Below are 22,583 nucleotides of genomic sequence, written 5' to 3' on the forward strand. Positions count from 1 at the left end.
ATGCTGCCCCCGCGACCCGGACCCGGATAAGCGGAGGAAGACGAGACGAGAAAAAGGAGGAAAAACCAATGAGTAAAACTGATCTCATACCGCAAAGATTTACATGTTTTGTGGACACGTTAAACTGTAATGTTGCAGGGTTGTTGTTTTCACACTTAGAATCAGTCTGCCTGTTTAAAGGGTGAACGGTAGGCACACTACTGTCTGGTGTCAGGGTGTGGACCACAAAAAGCTGAGGACAGAGTTGTCTCAAGCAACCTTCCCGGTCCAACTATTTCTGCTGATTAAGCTATGGACAGAGATCCTGTACCTCTCGTAGACAAGAATCCATTTTTGGGTCCAAGTATTATTAAAGTGAAAACAAGATGAGAAAGAAATCACTTCTGTGGAGATAAAATGCAATAAAGTCTTCATCAGCATAGCTTAATAGCAAAATAATTAAATAGATCCCGTGTAGATGTCCACTGTTGTAACCATTATGTGGGACAAAAGGGTACCAATGACTTTATCTGTGTCTGTAACAGGTGATATTGTTTTGTGTAGCTTTTTTTAAACAGGGAGAAACCTTTCTCTGACTTTCTCTGTAATCTCATCCTGTCTATAAATCTTAAAACCTTCTATTGAAATACTTAATAGTTTATCTTGGTAAATAATTTGTGAAGAGTACATTTTGTGCCATCGATTGATTTGGTTTTTGATTAAATACCTTTCTAGAACTGTGAACTAAGTGCAGTCTGTCATAGTTCTGGAAATGATGATTAATATGATTACCTACAAATGTTGCTTTTTCTGTTCATTTTTATGCCGTGGCTATTATGATATTAGACCTAAACCATAAGAGCCACTTCTTTAATACAACTACAGAAACATATTTAAACAATATTAACCATTGTTTACATTTTTAACCCAGAAGGTAATATATATATAATATAAATATTTAATTTCTTCATTAGATACAAGAGAACATTGTCATTAAAATAGAACAGTTGCTGTTTACCCATCAAATAAAATGGTCAAAGGGTGGAGAATTATTAGGAAACTGGGATGTTTCTGTCACCAACTAGTTTATTATAACATAACCAAAACAACAATAAGAGGAGGTTTATCTGAGATCACTGATTACACGAGTGCGTGAAACCCTGGTGAAGTCATGCCCAGGCTCAGGTTGGTCTAGTGTTTGATCTAGTGGTTTTTTGTGGAAATGTTATTACAACTCTGGTCTTATCTTAGACAATGCTTTGAACAGCCTCAGTTTGAAGAAACGGATATTAGTTCTAATCAGACTGATAAGCTAATAGATAGTGTTGAATTTTTTTCCAGTAGGTTGAACCATCTCATCTCAAACCTGTTGTAGCGACTAATGTTACTGTATTTCAGAAATCTTCCAAGTAAAATTCTGTAGGTATTTATAAAAGCATTCATGACACAAACAGCCCAAGTTTCCCCACTTGGATTCTTAATGATGTTTTGTGTTTGTCTAAGTGGGCAGAACCGTGCGTTCTCGCACTGCTATCACATATCAAGGCCAATTTAGATTCAAATAAAAGCAGAAAAGATAAAGTGCTTCAAGCGGAGACAACCAGCCCCCCTTCACCCCCCTCCTGCTCACCACTTCCTGCCTGGTTCTTCGAAGCAACTCGTTGCTGACCTGTTTAGTTTGGATGGTGATGAAGAATGTGGTTTGAACAAACACCAAATTTAACACGTCAGTTCAGCAGCAACGCTATCAAAGAGTTCTCAGTCAGTTGAGACGAACATTTTAGGCTCAAATGCTTGAGTAAAAAGTTAATTCCTAAGAGCAGACAGACTTCCTGACTATCGTAACCTCAGAGCTGTTATATTGTTGGTGTCATACAGCAGTTTGTTTAGTCTGAAACAGACCACCGGATCCCTCTCTGGGTCAAAAGTTAACAGTAAGGTTATACAGTATTGTGTTACCAAGGTTATTAGAAAATAATCTGGAGAAAGTATTTAATTTTATTTATTCATTTTCCTCCTTTAACTTTTTTTGATCCAGATGAGCGATTAGATGCTCTGGTCAATGGAAAAGGAGCCAAACATGTCTTGGTGCCACAGAAGAGCCTTCCTGACCTGCCACCTCCCAGGACTGTAAGTTATATCATCTCGGTTTAACAGAATGAATAAACTATCATACAAATCACATCTTGGTGGGAATAGCGGGATGTCTGACCAGTAAACTTAAATGAAATGGTTCAGTGAATGTCAGATCAGTTTATCTCAATAACAGCTAATTTTAGTTTAAATGATGTTTAGAACTTCCATAAAGAACAGATCATATTAAGTCATTAAGTGAGGCTCCACGTTGGACCAGTCATGTTGCTGGAATAGAGCCACACAGTAGCAGACGTGCTGCTAAATGCTAATGTTTATGTAGCTTTAGACTTTTCCTTCAGGTAACAGGACATGGCTGCTAAAAATAGAAACCCATCAGCGCATCGAACAAGAAAGAAAAACTGTGAAATTACATCATTGACAATAATTGTCCTAACAGTTAAATCGTGTGGACGTGTTTTAGCTAATTAACGTTGTAGCTGCACCGCTAACCACGCAAGTTCTGAGAGTCAGGAGTGAGACCAGAGCACGTCTCAGCTAGTAGAAGTAGCTCCACCACACGGCAGAACTCCTTCAGGATTGCGTTTTTTGTGGAGATTAAACATCAGTGTTGCCTAGTGAACAGATGCAGTGGAAGAGTTACTTTGCTTTTAGGCAATCAGAGGCGAGATGTCAGAATATCAGGAATATTAATGAGTACTACTACAAATCCTACCATTTTCTGCCTCCTTTTCTTGCATTAATTCCTTTAAGCTTCACACACACACACACACACACACACACGTGCGCGCGCACGCACACACACGCGCACACACACACACACACTTGTCTCTTTATCATTGTGTGGACCTTCACTGACTTTGATTAATTCTTGGGACTCCACTATATCTAACCTAAACTAAAACCTAATTAACACATCCACATTGCGTCGACCAGCCAAACACAATGTGGAAATGTCCACACACTACAGGTTAAAAGTCAAATATTTTCCACTTAAACATATAAAGACAAACACACACACACACACACACACACACACACACACACACACACACACACACACACACACACACACACACACACACACACACACACACACACACACACACACATACCAATCAGACTCCTCCAGTTTAAGAACTACAGTAGCAGCTGTTGTTAATCAGCACAAATCTTTTGTGTCAGTACTTGTCTCTATGTATGTGTGTGTGTACATGCATGTGCATGAGAGAGATGGAGTATTTGAAAAAGGAGCATTTATTTTGTGCAGCCTCTAGATTGTTTTTACTCTTAGACTTGTATTATTGATCTGTTGGATTCTTTATTGACTCACTAGTTCACAAGTGCTGTGTAGTGTCTACAAATCCCTCTGATGCACCTGACAGAGGTATTTCTTGCTCTGCATCCAGTTTTGGTGTAACCGGTCCACTTTTGGGAAGCCTGAGTAAGCATGTCCACAGTGAGCCACTCTTTGGAAATCCCTTCATCTGCCTGCGAGGCTTCCAGACATTGGCAGCTATGGTGTATTCCAGCGTAAGCATGTGTTTAACTGTGAATGCGGAGTCCCCCCTTATCTTGGCAGTGAACAGTGCCCCCTTGCTGTTGATGTAGTGACCGGGCATGGCTGTCCACTGGCCTGTGGTGATATTATAGCAGTCCATCAGGCAGCGCAGGAAATCATCACAAGGCCCATTGCGCATCACATACAAATTGTCCCTGTGAGCCACCATACAATGGCCGTAACTTTGAGGTCTGATCATCGTGGTAGTAAGCTTCCACTCGTCCTTTAGTGGTATGTACTCATAGATGTCTGTGGTGTTGGGAGGTTTCCAGAAGCACACAAACACTCGCCGACGTGCGACTGCACAGGCTGCAGATGTTAGAGGTCTTGGCGCACGTTGAATAAATGTCCACTCTCCCTTTGCAATGTCGTACCTCTCTGCTGTGGAAATGATTCTTTTTTGCACTTCCCCACCAATGGCATAGAGTTGCCCCTCATGTCCGATCAGGGTGAAGTCACACCTTGGTTGCTGGGGACCTGCAAAAGCAGACCAAACCCCTGATTCTGGGTTGTAGCAGAAGCTACTGTCCACTGTGTCCTTACCATAACCATAAATTCCCCCGACAATGTACAGTCGATTGTCTAGCACTGCTACCCCAGCCATGGAGGTACTACAAAGAGTTGGCAAGTTTGTCAGATGCTTCCACTCCCCTTGTTTTTCATCAAGGAAGCAGACAACCCTGAAAGAGTCATTCAGCATCTCCACTGAAGGAGTATGGGTTCCTATTGCAACATAAGAAGCAGGAGACAATGTTTGAGCATAACATAGCAGCTCTTCAGATATACTGCTTTCTGCTTCTTGCTTGAGGTCATTAAAGGCATCACAAAGAAAGAGAGCAGCACTGTGGAACACACGACGCAGTCCAAAGATGGCAGCAGCGTGGTAAAGCAGGAGGCAGTTGTCCGAGTCTATGATGTCACACAGATGCTGAACCAATTGTGCAATCTGCAGAAAAGCAGCACACTCCACAGCGTCGACCAGCTCGTCAGGTTCGCTGATGGGGGGATTCTCTTCCCTGCAGACAGCAAGAGCAATGAGGAAACCTCTTGCATGCACTCCATCTTTCAGGTGGATCTCTTCCTGTTTGCTTTCTTTCATCCCAGAGTGAAAAAGAGCCCGGAAATAGTCGCTGTGCCTTCTGAGAAACCTCCGCTCTACAGTGAACCAGCTCTCCTCTACTTTCACTCTCAGCCAGCCCTCCTCTCTTTCCTCCCGACCAAGGGTCACATTCTCGTCATTAATATCCTGGCTGATTCCCAGCCCTTCAGGCGCTTCCATGATCTTTTAAACCGGGATCTATTTTCTTTCTGAAGCCATCTTCAAGTAATTATTTTGTGTGTGAACTGAAAGTAGATGAGCTAATGTCCCCGAGACTTCACGGCATAAAAGCTTTGCTTGAGTTCATCTGTCTTCGTGGGCTGAAAATAGTGTCGGACTATAGATAGCCACTGCACCACTTGCGACTGTGAGGCACGAAAGAGAAAAATGTTGGCTGAGAGCTGTGATGTGGCCGCCTGCAACTGGTCATTATCATAACCGCAATGCAAGTGGCTAGCAGACATTTGTGCTGAATTATTCATGATGGCTCCTCCTTTTACGCCAACACTTTTTTGGTTGTTAAATTTGAAACTTTAAAAATGTTTCTTTATAATGATTTATGGTGAGGCATGTGTTAAACTTTAAATAATATAAATTAAAAAGTGTAGCTTATTGTTCCCATGGCGGCCAAATAATGTGAGATAAATAGTTTTTGCACATCCAGGTTGTGTCTGTGTCATTTGTCCCATTTCTCTTTTTCTTAATCTTTGCAAAAGTCCTGTAACTTCTACAGAAAGGCATGATTTCTCTGGATTTCTGTTTCCAGAGCAGAGCTGCACAGATGATTTTTATCACTATCTTCTGCTTTGCCATGTGTGTGTGTGTGTGTGTGTGTGTGTGTGTGTGTGTGTGTGTGTGTGTGTGTGTGTGTGTGTGTGTGTGTGTGCGCGCGCGTGTGCGTGTGTGCGTGTGTGTGTGTGTGTGTGTGCGTGTGCGTATGCTTGCGTGCGTGCGTGTGTGTGTGTGTGTGTGTGTGGTGGATTCTTGGCATGGGAACCAGGGATTTTCCATGTTCCTCTGGCTGTTCGTTTTCTGGGCCCTTTTTCCCACTCTCTCCTCAAAGCCCCTCCACCACCACACCCATTTCCCTCCCCTAACACCCCCTTTTCGTTGCTCGTGTTATTTATGCTCAGTCCATTCTGTCTAGTCGGTGTTTCTGCGGTGAGGATATGTGTATGTGTATGTGAGTGTGAGTGGAGGAGGATAAAGTGGCTGTTTAATGGCTGGAGGGACTCCAAAGTCTTTTAGGGGCAAAAAGTGCATATACTTGGCATGTGCCGCTTTTCTTGTCAGTCCACTCTACTGCCCTTTAGCCCACACAACAAGGAGATTTAGGCTTTAGTTTTTTTGTGTCGATGAGTGATGCATTAAGGGGAAAACGGGGAAAAGAGAAAGAGATAACAGTGGGTGGGCAGTCACTGGGGGGGGGGGGGGTGCTGCTGCTCTGGAATGCCTTTTTTTTGGGGTTTTAATTAATAACAGATGTCTTTTCTGCTCTGCGTAATCTGTTTAGCAGTCACATTAAGGGGATGTGTCTTTAAGTGGGGGACAAATAGCATGTGTTCATAATCTGAAACATTAAACCTGACACTGCCATCTTGTTTTAGTGTTTGGGTTAGTTGTGGTTCTGATGAAAGTTAAGAGGAGCCAATAACCAACTCAGCACAGCCTTAACCTTCATTTCATTTGCAGGTGAATTACCGTGTCGCAGGAAGTTCTTGTCATGTGCTTTTAATGACTGATGGGTCACAATGGTTCATTTAAAACTCGATTTATATCCTCTAAAATCTAACAGCAGTTTTTACGGCTGGAAATCACTCGCTTGTTCCGACAAGGTTAAATACTCACTTTATGTAAAAACCAAGGGTGGTAAACCATCTGCCAAAAGTGAAGCAAACACGGAAGTGACAAAAATCGCAGTTCCTACCTCACCCACTAGGGGCTGGAACCAGAAAAGAGCAAGTTCTTTTTGACTCCCATCTTAACTCATTCACTGTCAATGTCGACTAAAGCCGACTAAAGCCGTCATTTGCATCTTTTTACTGTGTGGGCGTCGGAACGAGCCCCCACACCATAAGAACAAACATCCCAGCTCCAAAGCCGATCTTCTTCCGCGTGCGTCACATGTCACATGATCAGGAAGCAGAAAATCCATGTGTTAGGAGATCATTTTGGGCCGTTGCTGTAAAAAAAGTGAGGCACGAACCGGAAAAGCTTCTGCCGATCACAATTCAACAACGTATTATGAAAGAACGGATAACGCTAGAAATGCACGGATTCTTCCTGATGTAAGAGGTGAGTCTCCTCTTTGTTTTGGTTGTTTTGGCATCGACATCATCCTAGCGCGCAACATTCTGTGACTCTTAAAAAAACTGTAAAAATGGTGAGAAACGCTGGCAGCGAACAGCTTTACCGATCAGGAAACGGCTGGCAGTGAATGAGTTAAAAATACTAACTTCACAGCTGAAATAAACATGTTTACAGCCTGGTTCAAATAATATTTTATGTTCAATAGGTCAAGTTTACCATCATGACAACTCTGAGGGGGTGAATTATTTTGTAACGCATTCATTTAGATGTAACTTTAAATAAATACACTGGGGGCGAACGGGAACCCATCCAAGATGTCGGCCTGCTGCAACGCCATCTCCAATAGGCAATGCCAGTGTCTGTGACTGGAGCTTGCCTACCTGGTGGCTGCCATCTTGGATGGGTTCCCATTTGCCCCTGTGCATTTATTTCTACCAAGAAAGGTGCTTACCCAACTAAAAAACACATTTATAATGATTTTTGACTAAATCAGATATATGGCATGGCATGGTAGTGATATATAAATATAATTAACTAAAAAAAAATGAAACCCCAACAGGTAGGCTTCAAAAGTCTATAGTAATCACACGTAATCTGTTGTCACCAGTGCGCCAGTCGTTAAAACTCTAGGCTGTACAAAAAAACGTGCATAATTGCTCACTCTGCATTGACTCCACTCCACTTGGGATTGGAGAGTGAGGAACCCACCCAATATGGCGGCAACGCAGTTACGCTCTCCAGCACCCAATGGCGCATTTACATATTAAAGTCTATGGAAGAACAGATCTGTCTGTAATCTGAACCTGTGACCCTGAGGACACCTGACTCAGCAGTCAGCACTGAAAGAGGTCATTTTAAAAAATAGAATTATTATATTATTGTTTATGTTTATTATTTAGATTACACAAAGGGGGTGCCACGGTGGCCTTGTTACTAGCTATAACCCTCCCACTGTCCTAATGGGTGTGACCCTGCGAGGAAAGTTGACCATGGAGCAGGGTTGATGGTTCATCCCTTGGGTCCACGTGGCAGGGGTGAGGCGCGAGCACCCCCTCACCCCTGCCACGTGGACTTCAAGGGCTAAACCATCAATCCTGCTCCATGATCAACTTTCCTCGCGGGGTCACACCCATTAGGACAGTGGGAGGGTTAACGATAGTAAAAATGTTACACATTTTTCTTTCTCTGTTAGTGGCGCCCCCTGGTGGATGGTGCTCTTAGCATTTGCATATATTGCCTTTGCAACGGACTGGCCTGGTCTTGCTTGCATTCTTTGGTCAAACTGCTGTCAACTAATGGAGCAATTACTTTTTCTGTGTTTTTTAAGTCAGCTTTAATGTTTCATGTCAAAATTGAAATATCTTTGTTTTTTTTAAATTGTTTTCATTACTGAATATTGCTGAACATGCACACATTCTTCTGAGGGCTAAATTAGCTGATATTTGCATTCTGAACAAGCCACCCTAAAATAAATAACTGATGTGTTTTCTTTCAAGTGTGATGATAACGTCTGGGTCCCACGCCCGTGTGTCTTCGTGGATGCCTTCCTACATGTTTTGGCATGCAGGCTACTCACACAAGTCTCTGTCACTGTAACTGTGTGTAGACTGTGACATGACACCAGTTATTATGACAGCTTAGTGCATCTGCTGCGCATTACTGGAAACGTGTTGAACTGCTAACGCAACAGTGTGGGAAAACCCCTTGAGCGGGGACCTTTCTGATTAATGGGAGTTACGGGGTAACGGTGTCTAACAGCCCACATCAGAAATGATGATTGTTAGATTTTCACTTAAAGGGGCAAATTTGATTTGTTTCTCATTTTTGTGCATCTGTAATTCAAAGACTAACCCAGCACTCTGCTCTTAATTTAAGTTGTGGTCAAACGAAGGTCCCCACCAAACAGAAATGACAAAATTACTCTATTTTTTTAAGAGGTTGGACATTTTTGTTTCAGCTTTAGTTGTGCTGAGGGCAAGTATTTTCATCCAAGTGATGAACATTTTGTTTGATGATGCCTCTCCAGTTAGTCTGGTATATTCAGCTACAGTGGTTACGAGTTCAATGTCTTTGATTTTTTACAAATATCGTAATTTTTACTGGAACCAAAGCAAAAGTGAAAGAATGCAGCATTTGTTATGCCAGTAATGGGAGGAAACTTTCAAGAAGTTTTAAATTATTTGAAACCATTAAAGGACTTTGTCATTTATTTGACTTGTTTGTGTGACCTCATAGGGGATCCTCCTCCATCCAGCAAGTATATCTTCATTCTCAATCACTTTTGCATCTTTTTACTTGCAGCTTTGTTTGTTTTTGAGCTGCAAGCCCAAACTTGTCTTATCTGTCATCATTGTAGAAACCCAACATTCTTAGATCTGTGATTAGTTGAGAAGTTGAGAAGCTCTAGATTTTCAAGGGAAAAGTTTCAACTTGCAGAGTTTTGACTTCAGTGACGAGAGCCTGATGACAAACTGCACATAAATGATCTGATTGCACAAAAATTGTTTCAACATAATTTTATATTGAGTTGTAAAACATTTTCTGAGTTTCATTTTATTTTTCTTTCACTGTAAGTTGCACCAAAAGAAACGTCTGTTTGACTTAATCTTAAAAATACCTTATTTTACATGCCAGTAATCATAATTATTTTACAAAATTGGGACGCAGCTAATAAGTGAGAGCTAATGTAAAAGATGTATCAGAATGAATTCTTTCACATTCCCGGTCAGTTCTCCCCAAGGACAATCAAAATAACTCAAAACCTTTGGAATAATGTGACTCATTTCCTGTATTTGGTTGAGTTCTTGGTATGAAGCGAACGGTCAGTCGTTATCGCACAGGATATGACGAAAGACAAATGTCAAGCCAGTCTTTGGATTGATTTCAGGAAAAGACACAAAAACACAAGCCAACACACTCCCTCAGTCATTCATTCTCTTAAGACCAACGTGTAATTGTCCAGCAGACTGAAGCAACATGGTCCCCAAACCTATTCCCGAGGAGACGGCTGATTTAGCTACTTACTCTTATTTCAGTTATCTTAAAGAATGTATGAAGTTTGAATAATGAATGTTAAAATGTATTTGATAAAAGAAGATTTGTCTTTTTTTATTGTTAAATTTCATGTCTTCTTCTCCATCAATTTTATCAGAGTATGGGAGTTCGGGAGCCGTTCCCTTTGCCTGCAGTTCCAGCTCCAGCTCCTGCTTGTATAGACCTCTCTGACGGTTACTACGAGGAGGCTCAGCCCTACGAAGAAGCTGATAATGGTAGGAATTGTAACTAAATCTTTCTCATCATTTCTTCTATGGCTAATTCGGGAACTGCTAGGTTAACTCTTAGTTGAGTTTGGTGCCATCTAGCGAGGAAAGTTTAGAATACAAGTAACTGGAGTTTGTTTGAAGTGATTTAGCCTAAAAGTAGTCTCCACATGCTCTCAATTATAAGCATCATTCAATGGAGCATTGATGAAAATGTTTTGGAGATGTATTTTTGTTTGTATATTTGTTAATTTCAGAAAGAATGTCAACTTTGCTGCTTCGTTATTGTTTTTCCCCTCAATGCTGTGTAGATCCAGAGGGTTCTGGCCTCCTGTCGGGGCCCTGGATGCGAGTGCACTGCTCTGACCATGTGGTCTATGCTGTTATCACCAGTGGTAGCTAGGGACCTGTGTGTCTGTATGGAATGTCTGCAGCTTGTTGAGATGCACTGTCAACCAACATGTGCATGGGGAGATTAGCATGGACAGAGCCCTGGCATGTACAACCAACAACTACCAGTCAGAACATCATCATCAATCATCAGACGTATCATGTATGCATTCCATCATAACCTGACATCAAGTTTCTGGCTACCACCCATCAATTATTTCAGTTTTCTTAATTGCTTGAGTGTTTTCAGGAAAACTCTCATTCAAGAGGGTGAAAAAAAAATCTGACTTTAACCTCATTAACTCCTTCATACTCATTCAACAGATTCTGCTTGCTTAGAATCGACCGGCCCTTTTGTACATTACTGTAAATCATTGTATCTGCCTTTCTTGTTTTCTCAGATGATGGAGAAGCAGTTAGTAGTTCATACGAGTCCTACGATGAGGAGGAAGTGACCAGAGAGAAGTCTACATCATCAGCTCAGCACCAGTGGCCATCTACTGAGGCGTCTATTGAGCTGATGAAGGATGCTCGGATCTGCGCCTTCCTGTGGAGGAAGAAGTGGCTCGGCCAGTGGGCCAAACAGCTCTGCGTCATCAAAGATTATCGCCTCTTGGTGGGTAACAAACTCTGGTCAAATGAATGCTGAACTCAGAGCGAGTTGCTTTTTTTTGTAAAACATCAGGAGCACATTCGATTTGTCAATACTCATTGAAATGACGCTCATTGTGCCACAGTTAATCAATAAGAAAAACTTTTTTTTTCTAGTAGGCACGGGATATTAGTGTATAAATCTCTTTATCTGCCAACAGTTTCGGCTCCTCAGCTGAAGCCTTCTTCATGGGCTGCCCCATGAAGAAGGCTTCAGCCGAGAAGCCGAAACTGTTGGCAGGTAGTGACAGAAAGAATTAGATTGTAGATACAAGCGGCCAAAATGAGTTTCCATTACAGGGTGGCTGGACTCTTAGAGATAGGGTGAGACACTCGATCATCTGGAAGGAGCTCAGAGTAGATCCCATGCGCCTCCACATGGGGAGGAGTCTGGGACGTAATTTTGGGGGGGGGGGACGGGTGGGACATGTCCCCCCCACTTTTTCAAAAGGCAGTTTTGGTCCCCTGCACTTTTTTCTGTCCAAAAACAATGTTACGCTCCATTAAAAGGATTTGGTTGAGCACTAGGACCGAAACGGAAACCAGTTAACTATTAGACCCGCCCAAAAGCTAATCTATTGGCTCTGCTGATACTTGCTAACGTATTATTGGCTGTTGCTGCTGTCACTCAAGTTGTAAACAGTCAGAACGTGCTCACGTTGTTTTGCTAGTTTGGAGCCGCTAGGGAACACCGGTACTGAGTCACATCGTCAACTAGACGCTGTGTAATATAAGAGCTCAGCTCAGCTTCCATTACATAACATTTGAATAAGTGTTCATTTGTGAGTCTTTGGTAGTTAGGCACAGCCAGGAGGCAGCATGTCAAGAAAATGAAAAGTGAATATAAGAGACTTCTTTCAAAGTCAAAACGTAAGTTGGAACATGTGACACCCCTGCATTAAGCTCAGACTCGCCTCCTCCTTCACAAACATACTCAAAACTAACTTTTACAAACTCATCTCCTCCACATAACTGACTCCTCAGACACAATTTATTCGTATTATTATAATAATTATTTTTTTATTACTATTATCATCATAATTATTATTACTAGTAGTAGTAGTAGTAGTAGAAGTGTAACTTCAAAACTTTTATCATTTAACTTTATTGTAAACTTATCTATTGCAATGTATATTTTCACATTAAAAAGCTCTGAAAAATGAACAGTATCATCATCGTCAACAGATTTTTTAAGCTTAATGTCAAAGATGTACACTTTTCATTAGATTTATCTTATTTTTTCCATTTATTTTTTGTGTGTTGAAATGCAACAACTGTTTAAACACTTTTAAGGGAAAAAAAACATATTTAATATGTTTTTATACACTCAAATGTTAGGGTGATGATCATGTGTAAAACATTAGTTCAGCATGTCCTCTAACACAGCAAATGAACAAACGGCCAGATCTCAGGAGGGACCGTTTATGTATAAATAATTTTTATACTTTTGACTAGGCCTGGGAAAGTAACACATTTTGCTGGACGATATTTTGTCCAACAAATTGTTGATGATAAACGATATCATTGTCAACATTATCTAGACCAAAATAACCACTAATATAATGTTAATATATCATAATAATGCAAGTACACCCTTTAAAATGCAACAAATAAACCTTCATTTAACATTGAAATGTCTAGAACCAGAACTTCTAAATGAATAAAAATAACAAACAAAAATTAAATAAAAAAGGAATCTCACTCCCTGTTAGAAAATGTTGCACCAAAAACAATAAAAAAAAGACCCAAAACAATAAATACAATAGCCTGTCCATTGTCAACAGCCAAAACTGCACTTCAATAATGATAATAAATAAAAATAATAATAGAGTTGTACATTTTTTAACTTTGACATATAGAGAGAGAGAGAGAGAGAGAGCGAGAGAGCGAGAGAGCGAGAGAGCGAGAGAGCGAGAGAGAGAGAGAGAGAGAGAGAGAGGAAAAATTATTGAGATGGGCACATGACGTGTCAAGGGGTCTTTACATAACACCCCCCACCCCAAATCCGCACAAGCCTGCTGTGTCCCCCCCACTTCTGAAATCAAAATTTCGTCCCTGGGAGGAGTTACCCCAAAATTCCACTATCTCCGCTCCGCTCCGCTGCGCTCCGTTACGAACTCCACAGCAAAAACTGTCCCGTTGTAGTCAATCAGAGCTGTTCCACTACTGCGGCCATGTGGCGCAGTGCGCCACCCGCCGTTCCGCCATTCGGCAAAAATAGGATCGATTCGATCGATTCTATTTTTGCCGGACCCCGGAGCACCTCCGCAGTCAATGGACAGAAATCACAACCACCCAACAGGAAAAGGAGCAAGCACAACTTCCGTTATTTCACAAGAAATCGATAAACAAAAAGCGTTTTTTGTTTCATATGCACAGGTTTAACAACTTTTAACAACTATCAATGGCGGTTGAACTTTAAATGCACAAAAATAAGCCATAAATACAGTTTCCACTGCTGATATCTCAACACAAATGATGGGCAGATTAAACAGTTCATTTCGATGCTTCTCCCACACAACGGGTGTTTGGATCTAACTTCCACGTTTATTGCTCGGACTGTATCGCAAGATCTCGAAAATCCCGCGCATGCCTGTTTTCGCACCTCAGGTCTCCGCACCGGAGCGGAGCCGTTGTAGAGCGGGTACCTGTAAAAATTGAGTTCGGAAGCGAGTGGCTGCAGAAGGCGGGGGCGGAGCGGAGGTAGTGGAATTTTGGGGTTAGTTGAGGTGGCCTCTCTGCTCAGGCTGCTGCCACTGAGACCCAACCTCAGATAAGCAGAGGAAAAAAGATGGATTAAGTTCAATTAACACCAAGGAGTATAATCGCCTCTATAAGGTGCCAGTTTGCTTCTCTGGAGAATATAGGTGTGGGTTTACACAGTCCCAGGGAAAGATCGTCAGCAGTGATCTTAGAGAAAGGGCTCTAAGTTTAGTTTCAATCATTTAATTTCTAGTGCTGCAAATAATTGTTTATAAACATAAAACATTCAAAATGGCTTTTAATTTTTCCAGGAGTGAATGTCTCTGCTAATTTAGATGAAGGTAAGATGGTGCATAAAATGAAAATTCTCACCAAGAATCCTTCACCAGGTTGATCGTTTATAAAAGTGCAATTAGATAAAGTCGAAAGTCTCAGAAAGGATGTGGTTGTGCAGCTTAGCGTCGCAAAGTTGCATCTAAAACAACCCAAATGGCATGTGGTTGAAATAGAAATGACTGACCATAATGCAGAGCACCGTGTTTCTTGAAGGCTAAATATAAACCCAATGTCCATGTTCATATCTGGTCAAAACCTCTTAACCAACTATAGAGCACGATGATGGAAGGTCAATAATTTGGGCTTTACAGTTGACCGTAAACTTTTATATACAAGTGTATTCTTGAGTCAGAGGTGAACGTATGCATCTGACAGCTGCTGCTTGACCAGGGCAAAGGTCGGAACAGTTGAAAGGGATGCAACTGTTGCAATAGTCAACTCAGTCCAGAGATGAATATGTATAATGGAGCTTTAGGAACGCTTATTGTCCACAAAACCTCAATAAACTGAAGATGTAAAAAAGAGTGGGTAAAAAGGTGTGAAATCACAAAGCTATCCAAAAGGGTTCACATAAAGGCAACTGGACTTCTTTGGTTTCTTGAAGATGTTTCGCTTCTCATTTGAGATGACAAAGCTCCTCGGGCTGCGTGGTGGCACAGTTGTTAGCACTGTTGCCTCTCAGCAAGAACGTTGCAGGTTCAAAACTCAGCTGCGGCCTTTCTACAGGGAGTTGCGTGTTCTCCCCATGCATGCGTGGGTTACCTCCGGGTACTCCGGTTTCCCCCACAGATCACAACATGCCCTATAGGTTAACGATTGTATGTCACTTTGGATAAAAGTGGCTTCCAAAGAAATAAACATAAACCAAAGAAGTCCAGTTGCCTTCATTTGGACCCTTTTGTGGCACTTACACATTAGCGTCGGCACGGGCCCATACGGTATCGACCGGCACCGGAATTTGGTTTCACACACAGGTCCGATTTGCGTTTTCGGTGACGAGGCGACTCTTTTTCTCAAACCTTCTCCCCAGCGGTCAGACTGGGAACGAGGCGACACTATGGACTGATTGGCTGGCTGAAACTACGCCTACCGCCTCCAAGAATGAGCCAGCGGGGTAGTTTCCCGCACACGCGATTTATTTTCATGCTGGATGCTGTTGAGTAGACTTCTGTCTGTAGCATGGAACTGCTGTTCCAGAGCTGCCGTTAAGTGTGGGAACGGGAGAAAAGAATAGGTGTGTGTGTGTGTGTGTGTGTGTGTGTGTGTGTGTGTGTGTGTGTGTGTGTGTGTGTGTGTGTGTGTGTGTGTGTGTGTGTGTGTGAGAGAGAGAGAGAGAGAGAGAGAGAGACAAGATTATGAGGACATACACAGCTCATGTTTGCCTTTTGTTTACCTTATGGAGCGGACTTTCCTGCGCGTATTAAGCACCGCCCACAGGCTCGGGGATTTCTGCATTCTTGAGAAGTCCCTCAGATTTATATATGTGAACACTATACCGCCCGATCCAGCCCGACCAAACGCCGGCCGTGCTGGCGCTAATGTGTAAGCACCATTGGATTACCATGGCCTGGATGACTGAGAACTTTCACCAGCATATCACAAGGTTACGTCAGTTTTCAGACAATGCTACTGCACTTAGATTTCCTTTTTGTTTACTTTGACTGTTTTGTGACATGTGCTTTTTGTAATTTAATTTAAATTGATATGTATCATCAGGGTAAGAGAGGCAGATGAAGTGATGCACCCATCATGCCTAGTGCCTACTGTACAAGCCTGTGGCAGCAGTGCTGTGATCTGGGGTTGCTGCACTTGGTCAGGTCTAGGTTCAGCAACAGGATGTGCTCCACGAATGAGGTCAGATGACTACCTGAATATACTGAATGACCAGGTTGTTCCATCTTCCCTGATGGCACAGGCATATTCCAAGATGACAATGCCAGGATTCATCAGGCTCAGATAGTGAAAGAGTGGTTCAGGGAGCATGAGACATCATTTTCACACATGGATTGGCCACCACAGAGTCCAGACCTTAACCCCTTCGAGAATCTTTGGGATGTGCTGGAGAAGGCTTTGTGCAGCAGTCAGACACTACCATCATCAATGCAAGATCTTGGTGAAACATTAATGCAACACTGGATGAAGATCAATCTGGTGACATTGCAGAAGCTTATCGAAACAACCCCACAGTGAATGTGTGCTGTAATCAAGTTTAAGTGTATTTTTTACTCTATTTTTGACTTTTGACACAATTTTCTTTATTCAAAGTTTACATTGTGAAAAGACAAGAACTTCTGGCCACATTTCTGATTTCTCTGCTTCTCAGTGCTACAAAAGCTCCAAGGACCAGACGCCCCTGCTGGATGTGAGTCTGCTGGGCTGCAGTGTGACTTACAAAGAAAAGCACCTCAAGAAAAAAGAGCACAAGCTGAAGATCATTCCTGTTGGAGGGGAGGCCATAGTGCTGGGCCTCCAGAGCAAAGACCAGGCCGAGCAGTGGCTGAAGGTGACACATTCAGCGTTTTCTGTCATTTTAAATTGAGTTTTGTGTAATTGTGTAGAATTAGCTTATATCTCTTTATGCACTTTAGGTTATTCAAGAGATCAGTCCCAAACCACTTGAGGACCTGCAAAACTCTGATTCACCGAAGCTCATCTGCACAAAGGTATGCTGATTTTATCCTTTAGACCCGGCTCAGTAAAATAATCTTTCTTTAAAAAAAACTTTTGAAAATGAAGCATTTGAAAACCATAAATGTTAAAACAACCACAGGGAGAGCTGAATGAGAGGCACTCTTTGGCTTCAGAGAGTAGCAGCAGTACAGACAGCCACGCTGAGATGGCAGAAAACAAAGATGGTGGGTGAACTCACAATCTGATTTCTCTAGTGTCCTCACTCAGATTTTCTCAGCACAGGCTCAGTATTGTTTTTTTTTTCTTCACAGTGAAGAAAAAATCTGGTCCAGGTTTGATGTTTAGCAACCTGATCAACATCGGGAAGAGAAAGCCTTCGGTCCTCGAGAGCCCTGAGAAAAGTATCGAAACCTCAGGTGAACCCAGATCTACCTCTTTATTCAAATGTCTGGATCTTGTAGGAGGATTTCACAGAGTTCTCTTTTTAGCCACATCAAGGTTACATTCAGGCATCAAAACTCAGTTAAGGCACACGTCATGCTGCATGGTGGCGCAGTGGTTAGCACTGTTGCCTCGCAGCACGAAGGTTGCAGGTTCGAAACTCGACTGCGTCCTTTCTGCGTTGAGTTGCATGTTCTCCCCATGCATGCGTGGGTTTCCTCCGGGTACTCCGGTTTCCCCCACAGATCACAACATGCCCTATAGGTTATAAATTGTAAGTCGCTTTGGATAAAAGCGTCTGCTAAATAAATTAACATAAAAATAAACACATCTCCAGTCAAATCTATTGGATCACATAGCAGCATGCTACTAAAACATGACTCTGTCTTTTATAAACCCTTCCTTACGCTGCATTTCTTTACTCCCGCCTCCGTCGTTGCTCAGGGTACCTGAATGTGCTGCTGAACAGCCAGTGGCGGGCCTGTTGGTGTCTCATAAAGAACCAACAGCTGTGGTTCTACCAAGACAAGGGCAAGAACAAAATGAACCAGCCAGCTTTGACTCTGGAGGGCTGCAACATTTTGCCCGACCCAAGCCCTGAACACCTCTACTCCTTCAGGATTGAGATGGACGGCACGCAGCTGGCAACTCTTGAGGTAGAAACAAACTTCTTTCACTTAGGTGTGGATTAGGAGAAAATGCTTGAGTCTTTGCTAACCCCCATTCTACAGAGCAGGTTTCAGACTGGATCAGAGTGCTATGCTTCAGCTAAAGCTTCTGTAAATAGATCTTGATACATGTGCTAGGTTTTTTCTGCTTCAGGTAAGACCTTACTGCTTCGTCATGGTGTGTTTCTGAGTGATCTGAAAACAAGCTGAATGAAGCCTGCCTCTGACTCGCTCTATGGAATATCCACACAAGGGTGGTCCATGTGATGGTGAGGGTGCGGATGAGCTGGGATTTCAGACTTCATGCTACACCCTTTTTCATTAGTTCTCCACTGCCACGCAGCGTATTTGGTCATAGCGTTTGGAATTTGATACTTAGCCTTGAGGTCTCCTGTTGTTTTTCTGTTCTTATGAACCTTAAAACTGGTCCAAAGGCAGATTATTTTGGAAATCTACTGTATAATGAATAATAAAAGGTTCTCTTTCCTTCAAAAAACCTCTAAACACTTCACTTCTCAAAAGGATTAAAATAATAAATGGGATTGTGGCAATCACTTTATTAATTCAAAGCGACGAATGGCATGCTAAATGAGCCCATTTGTTTTTGCATGATGTTGCAAGAGCTCGTGTTGTTCTTACTCTTTTTCCATCCTTCAAACAGGCGAAAACATCAGCAGACATGGGTCACTGGCTGGGCCTCTTGCTGTCACAAACGGGGACCAAAACCGACCCAGAAGACCTCGCATATGACTACGTCAGCCCTGACAAAATCTCTAGCATCGTCAGTGCTGCCAAGGCTTCGTTATAGTAAGTCGTCCTCTCAACAGGATGCTGATCTGTATGCCTTTGTGGTGGGATGGGCAATATGGCCTAAAATCAACATCACGATATGAGGATTTCACCTCGATAGCGATAAATGGACGATAACTACAGGTATGCGCAGAAACAAAAGTTGCCTATTAGATGGAGCTGTCACGTGTATTACGTTGAGTCACATTTTTACGTGCCTCTAGGTAGTACAGCTTCTTAAAGGGACATGAACGTTGCCAACCTACACACATCTTTTCATTTTTTATTACCAAATTTATTGACATGGGAAAATGATCTAAGAGTCAGAAATTTCGATTAATTTTTGATTTGTTGCCCAGCCCTACTTTGTGGTATTCAGGTGTTTATTTCTGTTTCTGTAGTTTGATGCAAAGAAAATACTCTGAGCCAAATACGTACATCGACACCATACCTTCCATCTCTCAAAACTCAGATGAGTTGTATGATGATGTGGCATCTCCAGCTGATCTTAAGGTATGCATACGGATTAGGAGTCCCTGTGGGTTCGATTTCATTTTGACCCACGCCCCTTTCCTCTGGCTGCTCTCCATCAATAACATCCACCTCCTGTGTTATAAAGGATGCTGAGGAAAGCAGCACAACAAACTGTGAGGTCAACAAAGACCAGGAGCAGAATGCTCAGAAGTCAACCGAATCAGAGGAAGACGACAGCCGAATTTATTTGGATTTAGTCCCTTTGCCATCCTTCCTCCACACAAGTAGTGGACATAAATCCTCTCCTGTCAATGACACTTCCAGAGTGTCTCCTGTCGCTGTGGACAAAGAGGTTGGTTAAGTCAATTTCGACCACTCTAAAGGTGTCTTTCTACAGGTGTAACTGGAAAAATACCAATGTGGTGCGGAAGTCCATTAATTTCAGAAATCCAAAGACCATCTAAAGGCTCAGGAACCCCTTGCGGGTGTTCTGGATTAATTAGCTGATCTGAGTGTGACACTTTGAGTCTAGAATATTGAACCGTTTCACGATATTCTGAGATGTTTAATGTGGGGTTTTCATCAGCTGTGAGCCATAATCATCACAATTATAACAAATGAAGGCTTAAAACATTTGACTTTGCCTGTAATGAGTCTATCTCACATATTAGTTTCGCCCTTTAAGTTGAATTACTGACATGAATTCTCTTTTGCACCATATTTAAATTTTTCAAGTTTCACCTGTACCAAAGGGCCAGAGCAGATCACCAGGGTAGAATTTTACCCCACAAAATGTCTTTTTAGGGAGGAAGTGTCTTTTTTTATTTTATTTTTCCAAAACACCTGTAACTCTTGGGGTGGTTGAGTGAAATATTGATGGAAACTTAATATCAGGGTAATGAAAACCTCCAGGTCACACAGTGGTGATGCACCTTAAAGGTAACAAACAGGTGTGTGTGAGAAACAGAATTTTAACCCAACCTATCTTCATCACAGGAGTCCAGCTCCCCCACTACCAGCAAACCAGAGCAACAGTCACAGACCTCATCCCAAAGCCAGGAGAGCACAAAGAGGACAGCCTTGACAATCCCACAAGTCTTCAGCTCTTCTGGGGCACAGATCCATAGGAGTCCATCAGCTCAGACTCCTGCCAGCAAATTCCCTCAGAGCCCACAGGCAGGAAGACAAAAGGCACACACCATAGGTGGGTAGAAATGGGGATGATGGCGTTTAAATCCAATACTGTCAACGCCATGGCTTCTCAAACAAGAGGCCACCTTCTCACTGCTCTAGCTCCCTCTACTGGAAAACAGCATCATTCACACCTAGAGGCCCTGCTTTACATCTTTTTCATTCTCCTGCTCCCTTTAGTTGCCAAAATGTGCATGCTGACTGGTGATATTTCTTAAAATGATCAACACTTTAATCCCCCAGGAAGTCCAATTTCTGTCGATGTAAAATTTGGCAAGAACCGCACCGAAGCCGACATGCGACGCTACACGGATGAGAGGAATCGTCTAGAGAAAGAAAAAGAGGAAATGAAGAGCAGTTTGGCCAACCTGAAGAGGGAGAAAAGGGAAGTAAAAGAGGAGCTGAATGCCTGCCAGGGTATGTTTATTCCTGCGACTCTTTGTTGCTGATGAATAATCAGCCCGTGACTGACGGCTGTCTGCTACCGTCAGACCCCAAGCAGCAGGCCTCCCTAGAGGCCCGCCTGAAGCAGAAAGAGGAGGCGTGTCGTGAAGCGGAGGGCCGCAGGGTGGAGGTAGAGCTTCTGCTGGTGGAAGTGAAAGAAAATCTGAAGAAAGTGGAGTCGGGGCCTTTCACACTGGGTACCACACTGGACAGCAGTCTCCATGAGACAAACACGGTTAGTCCAGAGAGCATTGATTTTCTTCATGTAATTTCATTTTTAAACCTAAACACCTTCTACTTTTTACTTACTCAGGTTAAATCAGCAACCTTACCCAATTCTCCCATATCACTATCATCACCCTCCTCTGCCTCGCCTCAACCTCCCAACATTACCGTGGCAGATTCTGCTTCTCCCGTCAACTCTGCCTCAGCGCTCAAAAACAGGCCGTCTTCCATGATGGCCACGAAGGGCAAAGTCTTGCTGAAAGCTAAAGTGAGAACTATTATTTTAATATACAGATGTTAAGTTCAATTAATTTGAAAGGCAAAAAAATAAATGAAATTCTTTGCATGTATTTGTAGGAATGGGAGAAAAAATCCACCACCTAGAAGCAAATCCATCTTCCTCTCGTCTGAGTCTTCATCCTGATCCTACCTAGAGTGAAGAACCAATCAGAAGGAAGCACAAGCAGTCTTTCTGATCACCACTGGATATTCTTCAACACAGACTTTTTAAGTTGTTTTGCAAAGGAACACATTTGATGATGAAGTAGCAGAAAATGCACAAGTGGGTTGTTTCAACGTTTCGACAATTTCTATAAAAAAACAGAAACCACTATATTTTAAAGCAGAAAGAAGCCCCTTTTTTAAAATGACCATTTTGTACATTTTAGATTGTAGCTTGGTTCATGTATGCTGGTAGCCAAGATGTAAATATATTTACGCCATTTTTCTGCCTTTTGACTTATATTGCTAGCTAAACTGCACTTTTTATTCTAATAAAGCTTTGTGTTCATCTGGTGATTGAGCTCAGCAAATATTAACCATGAAAGGCTAAATTAGTCAGCAGCCAATTTAAAATGTTTTATGTAAAGGCTTTTAATTACAGAATCACAATTTTCAATCACAAATCAAACAAATTCCTTATTAAAGTTGGGGCATGGGGGAGGTAGCTCAAAAATCTAGTGATCTTTCATAATTTATATTTGTCCCCAGTCCCTCCCCCGGCCTGTAACCAAAACAAATCATTACGTGAGCCTAGAGCGTCTGGACTGTTCCAGTTTGTTGCAATGGAGGGAATCAATACCCCATTCATTCATAGGAAATCAATTAAAAATTGAGTTTAGAGCACTGTAGCTAGGTGGGTTTACCACTTTGACTGCACAATCTGCGCGTGTTACAAAAACACCATTGAATTTGTGCTTTAAGCCAAATAAGAGAAACATTGTGTAGAGTGAGTTCCCTTGTGGCTTAAACCAGAGTTGTTCCTCGTTTTAAAGAATTCACAAGTATTTCTACTAAGTGTGGCAAGGTGGAGAAACGATGCCTGGGCGGGATTCAAT

The 22,583-nt window shown here is 42.2% G+C and overlaps 2 protein-coding genes across 4 annotated transcripts in view; one reads left to right on the forward strand and one right to left on the reverse strand.

Moving 5' to 3' along the window:
- The window catches only part of afap1l2 (actin filament associated protein 1-like 2), a 67,276-nt gene extending 45,232 nt beyond the window's left edge, over positions 1–22,044 (forward strand). For all 3 annotated transcript variants that reach the window (XM_070545631.1, XM_015963138.3, XM_015963139.3), the window contains 16 exons: positions 2,018–2,109; positions 10,195–10,312; positions 11,095–11,309; positions 16,707–16,886; positions 16,972–17,046; positions 17,154–17,238; positions 17,326–17,430; positions 17,900–18,111; positions 18,785–18,930; positions 19,314–19,425; positions 19,532–19,738; positions 20,383–20,590; positions 20,821–20,994; positions 21,069–21,256; positions 21,335–21,514; positions 21,604–22,044. In XM_070545631.1, coding sequence (XP_070401732.1) covers positions 2,018–2,109; positions 10,195–10,312; positions 11,095–11,309; positions 16,707–16,886; positions 16,972–17,046; positions 17,154–17,238; positions 17,326–17,430; positions 17,900–18,111; positions 18,785–18,930; positions 19,314–19,425; positions 19,532–19,738; positions 20,383–20,590; positions 20,821–20,994; positions 21,069–21,256; positions 21,335–21,514; positions 21,604–21,630 — 2,324 coding nt within the window. In that variant the 3' untranslated portion in view covers positions 21,631–22,044. The remainder of the gene's footprint in view (positions 1–2,017; positions 2,110–10,194; positions 10,313–11,094; positions 11,310–16,706; positions 16,887–16,971; positions 17,047–17,153; positions 17,239–17,325; positions 17,431–17,899; positions 18,112–18,784; positions 18,931–19,313; positions 19,426–19,531; positions 19,739–20,382; positions 20,591–20,820; positions 20,995–21,068; positions 21,257–21,334; positions 21,515–21,603) is intronic.
- LOC107387889 (kelch repeat and BTB domain-containing protein 13) lies at positions 3,146–5,147 on the reverse strand. The gene has a single exon (XM_015963140.3). It carries the CDS (start codon positions 4,911–4,913, stop codon positions 3,411–3,413), a length of 1,503 nt encoding a protein of 500 aa, XP_015818626.3. The 5' UTR covers positions 4,914–5,147; the 3' UTR covers positions 3,146–3,410.
- Positions 22,045–22,583: the final 539 nt, after the last annotated feature.

Source organism: Nothobranchius furzeri, chromosome 16, assembly GCF_043380555.1.
Source record: "Nothobranchius furzeri strain GRZ-AD chromosome 16, NfurGRZ-RIMD1, whole genome shotgun sequence".
Classification (NCBI taxonomy): domain Eukaryota; kingdom Metazoa; phylum Chordata; class Actinopteri; order Cyprinodontiformes; family Nothobranchiidae; genus Nothobranchius; species Nothobranchius furzeri.

What these genes read in the sequence shown, in the direction of transcription:
- LOC107387889 (XM_015963140.3), bottom strand. Translation starts at nt 4,913, where the DNA reads ATGGAAGCGCCTGAAGGGCTGGGAATCAGCCAGGATATTAATGACGAG.